At 32.7% G+C, this 9495-nt stretch overlaps 1 protein-coding gene across 1 annotated transcript; it reads left to right on the forward strand.

Annotated features, from left to right (window-relative positions):
- Positions 1–6084: 6084 nt before the first annotated feature.
- Positions 6085–6786, forward strand: LOC106302388. Its single transcript, XM_013738904.1, has one exon. It carries the CDS (start codon positions 6085–6087, stop codon positions 6784–6786), a length of 702 nt encoding a protein of 233 aa, XP_013594358.1.
- The last annotated feature ends 2709 nt before the right edge of the window (positions 6787–9495 follow it).

Below are 9495 nucleotides of genomic sequence, written 5' to 3' on the forward strand. Positions count from 1 at the left end.
GTAGTAGCGATCTGGACGGTTGTAGTCAGCCAACGTCCTGGGTTGCGCAGCCCTATCTACAGGTAAGGTAGTACCTGTAGTAGTAGCATCAGGCTCAGAAATTGCAGCCCCCGGAGCATCTATTCTCTGACCTGTTGCATTACGCATATGACCCTCCTGGTCATGCAGGTCTCCATTGTTGTCCCGAACAAGTATCAAAGGCAAAACCATGTCTCGCGGTTCAGTATCGATCGATGTCTGAGATGGAATGTCGATCGATTTCGGGTGAAGGGTATCGGTTGACGGAAGGTTTGTGTTGTCGATCGACAGCGGTGAGCGAGAATCGGTCGCGGTGGTTGAGCGGAATCGAGCGACACAAAAGTGTTGTTGTCGGTCGATAGGGAGCGCGCTTCCTTACGGATCGTGCGTTCCAAACTTGCAGGATCTGGTGAGAATATCAATTGGGATTCCTTGTTGCTTCTGGTACTGCTGGACATGTACCTGAAAATCCAAGAAAATTTTTTCTGTCAGAATACTTAACAAAAATTAGAAAATAGGCGATCAAAGCTCCCCGGCAACGGCGCCAAATTTGATACCACTCAAATTACCCTAAGGAGTGATTTATACTCTCTCAAATAAGAGGTCGAGTTGTAGTACTTAGGGATCGAATTCACAGGGAGCTAGGGAACCTAAGGATTCTAATATGATTTGTTAAGCAAAGATGTTTTAAGAGTTTTAAAAGTAAATTGCAGTTTTATATTGAACAAGTGTTTGTTCAATAGCAGGTTTTTGGGGTTTTGGTGCTTAAAAAGGAAATAGCTAGACTTAGGGTTTTTATTAAGGAAAATTGGAATTATAATCCTATAGATGCCTAATGAGTTGCATGCATGATAATGTAAAGCTCAACTATTTGATCAACAAGTCTTTCGGCTCTTGCGGGCATAGACTTGTTGTCTATTAACTAGATTTATGATCTCAACTCTCGTTATATTGATCTATAGAAAGTGTCGGTCGATATTCCAATGGGCGTATCGATCGATACACCTTTTGCACCGTCGATCGATTATTCAAGTGTGATATCGATTGACGCGCTCTAGTCAAGCTTTATGCGCAGGATGAATGAATGCTTACTAAGCTCACTAGATCAGCTCTCGCCTTGCTCATAGAAAGAAACATAGCTCTATTTGAATGTTTTCAGGATGAGAATTAAGCTATTGCTTTTATCAATCAATCCAAGGGCAGGTTCTAGGTAGCTAATCTAGACACAGGCATTAATGAACAATCCGAAAGATTATTATCACAACTCAGCAATATATAGTTGGGGCTAATCCCTCCTAACCTATTTAAACCCTAAAATCTAACAATAGAACTACTAAGACATGGCTAAACAATTCATAGCAGCAGTTAAGTATAAGAACTTCATAGAATAGTAATATAGATATCAATGGAGTTCCAATCACAAATTATAACTTTGGATCTTCTCTCCTATCTATCAATAAAACAATGAAACACAAATAAATCACACATTGCCTCTAACATGGCGGCAAAGCTTATATAATTAGGGTAAAAACTCGTCAGGAGCAATCTTGTAAAATAGTGAAATCTTGGGCTTCAAGTTGGCTATGACCAAACGGGCTTCCTGCGCGCTTCGCTGTCGATCGACACCATGTCTTGTGTATCAATCGATTCTAGCTCTCCAATATCGACCGATAGTCGATCTCGATGGTCATCTCGAGTGCTTGCTCCAAATATCTCCAAAATGCTCTAAAATCATCACTTATCTCCAAAAGATTCCTGATCTTATAAATATAATAAATAGACTCTATAATAATATAATTATTAGTAAAAACACTTATAAACTATGGATGAAAATGGGTCAAATCCATAGTCTATCAAAATACAAAAATAATCCGATAATTTACAAACAAATATTTTTCAAGAGGTCAGCTAATTGAGAAAACTTCTTGAGAAATATTCCTTAGTTAATTTGCAATTTTAAAATAACATAAACTTCTCTGGAAGTCTTCTCCGCTTATTGTAGAAAACTTATGTTTTATCCAAGTTTAAAATGCTTTTTGAAGATTTTCTTATTTAATCATGTGTATTTATCAATTTTGGACCTACTAAATGAATTATAATGATGAGGTTAGCAATATTATTTTCTTTTTATGTGTCTAGCTAATAAGAGTAATGTGAGCAGACTTTTTGAAAAGTATACTATGATAAAAAAATTGAAGACGATTTTTTATGTTTGCTAATGTGTTTTAATGTCATTTTGCATATTTTTTTGTTACAAAAGTTTAACATATAAGTCTGATGCATAAATATTTTGTTAAAATTTGCAATGTCAGATGTTTAAACTTATGTATTTTTTTGTGTTTAGTTACAAAAGTTTGATATATAAGTGTGATCCATGCTTATTTGAGTGTTTTAAAGATCTTAAGCTTACATCATACCTAATATTCTTGATTATATTTTATTGGGGTTTGATATACATTGGACCAGACTCCATGTTCATGTCTGAAAAGACTAGTCTACGTGAGTATAGTTTACCTCTCTTTTCTATTCAATAAAAAAAAGGATAGAAGTGAAAAAGAAGTGAATCAAGCGCTTAGTGGATACCAACATTAGTGCTTGTATCTCATGGAAGCCTCCCCAATAAAAGCAGTGGATAGAAAAAATTAAATTAAATTATACAAAGTAGGAGGACATCGACTGAGGGAAATGAGATAAGAGAGAGAAAATAAATCAGCGTAAGAATGTCAGTGTTTTAGGAACCTGAATGAGTAAGAAGAGTACATGTGTCCTATGATTGATACTCTCTCGATAAGATTGCACCTTAAATTCTTAAATGACGTCAGTGATGGTGATTTTGGATATTTCATTTGAGCCGTGGGATGAAAATTGTTAGGTTGCTAAGCTGAGGTGGAGTACATGGAAGTACCTTCCAAGTTTGGTGATTTTTGATGTAGCTTGCAACTGAAAATCGTAAGGTGATTTTCTAAAGGATATGTGAGTTCACATATTTCCAAACCTCTTCCTTATACTTTTCTTGATGTTTTTGTGAGGACAAACAAAAATCTAAGTGTGGCGGAGTTGATAAACAGAGTATTTGTCAGTTTCTAACCTTTGTTTTGAGTAGATATCGAAGCATGGTGTGTATTTTATAGTCTTTTATTCATTTGTCGAGTTTTTTAGGTATTATGTTGATATGGAGCAGAAAATGTCTAATTAAGTGTAAAGGAGCATTATAAGATATATAATTATACATGCACCAGAAGTTAAGCAATGGATGGGGGATTTTCCACTAATTGAGTTCAATCAAATTTTGAAACACTATATAAAATTGAGTTATATTTCCAATTCCACCGGTTTGAGGTCTATCCATTGGTTATATTAAAAGTTATGTGCATTTTACTGAATATTGGTCTATATATCTACCGGCTCAATACAAGAAAAATGAAAACTTTGATTTTCTTTATTTTCGGTTGGTTTAGCTTGAAACTTGGCTCTGGCGTGATTTTGACGTATATCTCTTATTATCAGCCATTGTTTAGGCTACGCTTTCTTCTTTCATCTTAGTTTTAGGTTTTTGAATTGTGGGGAGACGAATTCATAATCTACATTTGGAGAAGTGCTATGAACCCCAATTTTGACTATATATCTTATTATGCATTAATTTTATTTCTTTGTTTCTCCTGTCATGTCGGAGTATTTTCTCAATTGGGTTTTAGGGCTTTCAAAGGGATTTCATCCTTTGTTGATTTATGAATGTTAGATAAGGATTTATCAATTGGATTCTTCATCTAAGTTGTTCTTAATGCTAAAGTTGGACTCATGACATAGTTTCTGATTTATAGGTTATTTAATGCACCAAAAGTGAGTGTTTAAATGTATGAACAAAGTTATTAGAATCTGAAATTCAGCAAAAGTTAGTTTCTAGGATTCTAACACACAGAGTTTAACGCTGTGGAAATAGGTTAAGCTAATTGTGTTTTTGAGTTCGAGAACGTTGCTTAATGATTTTCTTATTGATTCATCTGTTTTCGCATATTTGAATCCATATCAACTTTCGAATGGTAACAGCATGCATATTTGTTAAACTGAAAACATTATATGTTTAATGTGAAACATATAATGAGAGGAAGAGAGATGAGACACCCACTAGTTCTGTTGAAACAAATGCTTTGAATGCAATGCAGTTTAAATACAAATTAAATGCAGACTTTTGTGATGCAGATTAACCTTCATTTTAATTCTCATTCAAATTTTAATTACAGTACATTAATAATGCATATTAGACTGCACAAATATTAATGCATTCTATTTTGTTAGAACCGAAGGAGATAAATAATCTGAGGAAGAGTACTGATTAAATTAGCAACTAAACTTTAATAAAACTTTGTTATAACTGCAGAAGAAACACTATATGTTTAAGGTGAGCAAATCTGGTTCCATCAATAAAAAAATTATTTTGACCAAAACTCCATCAATAAAGTTCTAAACTAAAAGCTAAGGCTCCGAATGGTAACAGCGGTCTGAGCGGTGTGGAACAAGCGGATTGGATACTACGGTGCGGTATAATTGCAGTTTATATAAGAGAAACGCATGCTGCGGAACAACTGTTGTTTGTCTAAAATAAGTGGTTTAAAAAGTATAAATGATGACATTTATAATGAATAGTTCAACTGTGAGATACATATGTGTATTAATATTATACAAAGTACAAATCACTGATACTAGAATAATTTTTTTAAATGTAAATTTATTTTAAAATTTATTTTATATATCTGAAATATGAAATTTAATATGCTACCACTGAAATTTATAGCCAATTATTTTATTCTTAAAAGTTATAATTGCGCTTGTTTTCTTTATAAAAAACTAAATTAAGATATCTGAAAATATTTTATTTAATTTATAAAAAAATATAACTAAGATATCAGTGATACTAATATAATTTAAAAAATCATTTTATTTATTTTACAAAATATATATATATATATATATATATATATATATATATATATATATAAATCTTTATAAATCATCTAATTTGAAAAAACTGTAGTGGTTCTCGTTTAAACGATCTTGTTATTTTGAATCCTTAAATAAAAAGCATATCTTATTGTAAATATTATATTATAACTATGCATTGATTAAAATATTTAGAAATTATTTATATTATATAATTAAACAAATATTTTATTTGTAATAAAATTTATATATCTGAAACTGGCTACCTTACTGTCTTACCAGAGTTTGAAATGTCTCAGACTAATGTCACAGAGTGGACTAATCGTTTGTTTATAATCAAAATCCAAAACTAAAATAAATGGCTTACCTAAGTATCCAAATAAATAGTAATAGCGAATTGAAATAAAACAAAATCTTTTTTAACTCTAAGCAGTAGAAACTGTGCATCCAGATCATGATGTTCTTCAGTGACTTCCACGTTCTCTTCATTGACTTCCACGTTCTCTTCATCATCAAGAATACATATAAAATATATTAAAACTTAACCTATATATCAATATAAAATAAATTTTTATAAATATTAATATGTTACTCAGATCACGGAATCTAATTTGGTGATTTTGAATGGTAACTAAAATAACATGTGGTGTAGAATTATAAAAATATAAATAATACTAAATAAATATTATTTATATATATAAAATATTATCTAAATTATAGTTCAAAAAGTCAAAAATGAATACTTGAAATAAATTGAATTGTGGGATATGTATTTTGCAATTTAAGTACAAAAATAATAAAAAAAATTAATAAATATTTTGTAAAAGTCCAACTACACCATTTGACTCACTTTTCAGTTATATGTGTAGTTTTGCATATAATAGGGCATCTCAAATCTCACTCTATTTTCTACACTAAACTCTATTATAGAGTAAACCTTTCTCCAACTCTCAATCTATATCCCACTCTAAAATGGTGAAACTTTATTTCTTACTCTATATATTTAGAGTAACTCTATTTCTTACTCTATTATGGAGTAAAAATTTTAATTTATACTTTAGTCTTTTTATTCTTTAATCTTTTTATTTTGTAACTATTTGTGTAATTTAATTATGCAAACAACACATTATGTTCAACACGATATATATAAACGTTGGAAACTTATTTATTATCCGTAGATGTCGTGATAGACAAATCCAAAGCTTTGTTGCTGAGATACAAGGGCTTCAACTTAAACTCACTGATGGAAGAGATGCGGTGTTATGGAAGCAAGGCATTGGCGATTATGGCACCACATTTGTCTCCACGGAAACTTGGAATCAAATCAGCCAGCAGACGGAGAAAGTTTTATGGAGTAAAATTGTGTGGTTTCCTCAAGGTGTTCCACGGTTTGGGTTTATCATTTGGCTTGCAATCAGAGATAGACTCTCCACTGGTCATCGCTCTAGTGTTTGGGGCCAGCCGCAACATTGCCTCTACTGTGGTGAGCCTGATGAGACTAGGGATCACCTATTTTTTGCCTGCCCTTACACGTTCACGCTCTGGCTGAAGATGGTAGGAAACTTGCTCGGGACTGATCCAGACCCTGACTGGAATACCACGCTGTCTACGATTATGACAAGACCCTACGATCGCCTCACATTCATTCTTCTGAGACTGGTCCTGCAAGCCACTATCTACTACCTCTGGCGAGAACCTAATGAGAGGAAACATCACACTAGTAGTAAGACAGTCGACCAGCTTGCCAAGATGATCAACAAGACTGTTCGGAATCGCATTACTTCTACTAATTACTCCACCAACCCGAGGTTAGATGGTTTGATGCAATGATGGTTTGAGGCTCATGTTTAATACTCTAGCGATAGATCCGTTAAATTTCAGTATTTAAACTCCTTATAGCTGTACATATTTTTTTTTTCCATGATCAATAAATTTGAATTTTCATCAAAAAAAAAAACAAACACTAATTAAAAATAATTTTATAAGATTAGCCAATGAAAACAAGTACTAAAATTAAAAATAAGCAACATAACATAAAATTAAAATTATAGATAATTTCGACTTAATTTTCTGGTAAATTTCTCCCAGATGATTGATTAGACATAGTAAGCCACAACCTTGTAAGCCACAACCTTTCCATGTTATGCTATGCATGAGTATTTATTTTACTTTTTTCACATCTCTACTTTATTAAATAAAGACAAAACTAAATACATTGTGATAGTCCTATCAACTTGATAGGAGTATCAACACATTTCGTAATAGCGTTGAGCTGTTAATTTTTCAGTCTGTGTAAATTACTTCATTTCTACAAATATGAAATCATAGATAGATGAAAAATTGATTGGTAACAGCAGAATCGGTAAAACAACCGGTGCAAAAATAAAGTGCGGTGCGGTTCGTGCGTTATGCGGAACAATTGTGGTTTTTTTAAATAAGCAGTGCAGAATTGTGTCTGATTGGTAAAATTGTATTTTATGGTGTGGAATTGTGTTTGATTGGTAAAATAATATAGTTAAATAATATAATTGTTTATAATTAATTAATATAATTATAAATTTAAATTAGTTGTTTAATTATAATGTCACAGTTATATTATTATTATTATTATTTATAAAATTTCTAAACTAATTCAATTGAAATAAACATTAATTTTTTTTATGGTAACAAAATGATAAATAACAAAATACACAATACAACTAAAATTACTTTGTTCCAAAAAAAGACTGAAATTTACAATCGACTTTTGTTTTCCTATAACATATTTGCAATATTATCTCGTATTTGTGACATATGTTCTCCATGTGCTTCCTCGACTGCTTCTTTGTTTCTCATTCGTGTCTCCGACATTTTACTCGCAAAATCTACATCTGAAAAATTTGAGATTTTTATAAAATTATGTAATCCTATTGTGGCTAATACCACTTTTTTTTGTATGTGTATATCTTGGAAAATCTGAAAGAATCTTCTATTTTTTTCTTCCAAACTCTAAATGCCCTCTCGATTATAGAACGCAAAGACACATGATATCGATTGAACAATTCTTGTTTATTCCTTGGTGCAGGACAAGAGTTGAATTGGGACATATGATATCTGACAACTCCATTGCAAGAGGATCTGTAAGGAGCTAAGAAACCCTGTTTGTTTGGATAGCCAGAATCATCCAGATAATACTACTTGGGGGGAGGCAAAGGAAATTTAAAATTGCTTTGTTGTGCCATCGCTTGAACAGCCGTATCATGACATGGTTCTGGTGCACCATTCCATATTTCAAGTCACATATCGCCATGATATTCAACGATGTATTATCATGCCGGTTCCAACACATCCCTTGAAACTCAGCCTCCACTTTTACGCATACATGAGTCTCATCTATAGCTCAAACGAATCCACAAAAGAACGGATAATAGGTCTGATCTGGTTGAAGCCTTTCAGGAATTCGGTATAACTCTTTTCTTGATGGTGTCCTAATACAATCACACGCCATTTTTTCTGTTGCTGTAAGAACTTCCAAAAAATTTCTCTGAAGAGTCTCTTGATTTCGGCCAAATCTCAACCCAACATTTCTTTGAACTTAATTGTGCCCACATATTTGTAGAAAGATAGCCACACTTTCTTCAATTCTTACATTTAGTGTTGGCTGTAGACCATAATTTGTTTGTAGTGTATCACACAATATTCTGAAACATGGAAGTGACATCCGTAGCAACTGAAGACAAGCAGCTTCATCTTCTTATAGTCGATGCCAAATATTTATCCATCCCAAAGCTCCATCGGTTCGAACATGGGCTCTTTCAAAATATTGATGATAGTAAGTCAATGTTGGGTTGATTATCAACTCTGCAAACTGCTCATTTTCCAAATTTCACATTTCTATTCTCTCTTCGTATCTTAGGTTGCTGAGGTCATGTGATCGCAACTGACATAAACGAATAGCCTGCAATTTTTAACATGAAAAAGTACATCATAAGTAAATATAAACTTATGTTAAAATTTAAATTAAATTTCATAGAAATATTACAAAAATACAAATTCTTATATTACATTAACTAGAGTAATGAATTGCAACTGATCTAAGTTGTTCATATGAGATTCATATAAATTTGTAGAGTTTCTTTGTGAAGTTCCCCATATATTGAACAAACCCCTATGACTTGGTGTACATGAAATCTGATCTGTTTAAAAATAATTTGTACCGTGTGATGAAGTTTGTTCAATGGTTTGTGAACCTCGTTCTGCTGGACCATCAAACCCATACTTGACATTAGTTGGACTTGTTTTCAATGGTCTGCCTCGTTCATAATTTTGTGGCTGGCGTCGAGCCAGAAAGTTTGGTGACAGCTCCCACTGTGAAGCATTTGGTGGTGTACCCCATTGTTGTGTATTTGATGATGCGCTCCATTGTTGATTATTTTGTGGTGTTCTCCATTGTTGAGTATTTGGTGGTATTCCCCATTGTTAAAAACCAGAAGATGTTCTCCACTGTTGAACACTCGGTGGTGAACCCCATTATTGAGCATTTGGTGGTGTTTCCCATTG

Source organism: Brassica oleracea, chromosome C7, assembly GCF_000695525.1.
Source record: "Brassica oleracea var. oleracea cultivar TO1000 chromosome C7, BOL, whole genome shotgun sequence".
NCBI classification, from domain to species: Eukaryota; Viridiplantae; Streptophyta; class Magnoliopsida; order Brassicales; family Brassicaceae; genus Brassica; species Brassica oleracea.

What these genes read in the sequence shown, in the direction of transcription:
- LOC106302388 (XM_013738904.1), top strand. Translation starts at nt 6,085, where the DNA reads ATGTTCAACACGATATATATAAACGTTGGAAACTTATTTATTATCCGT.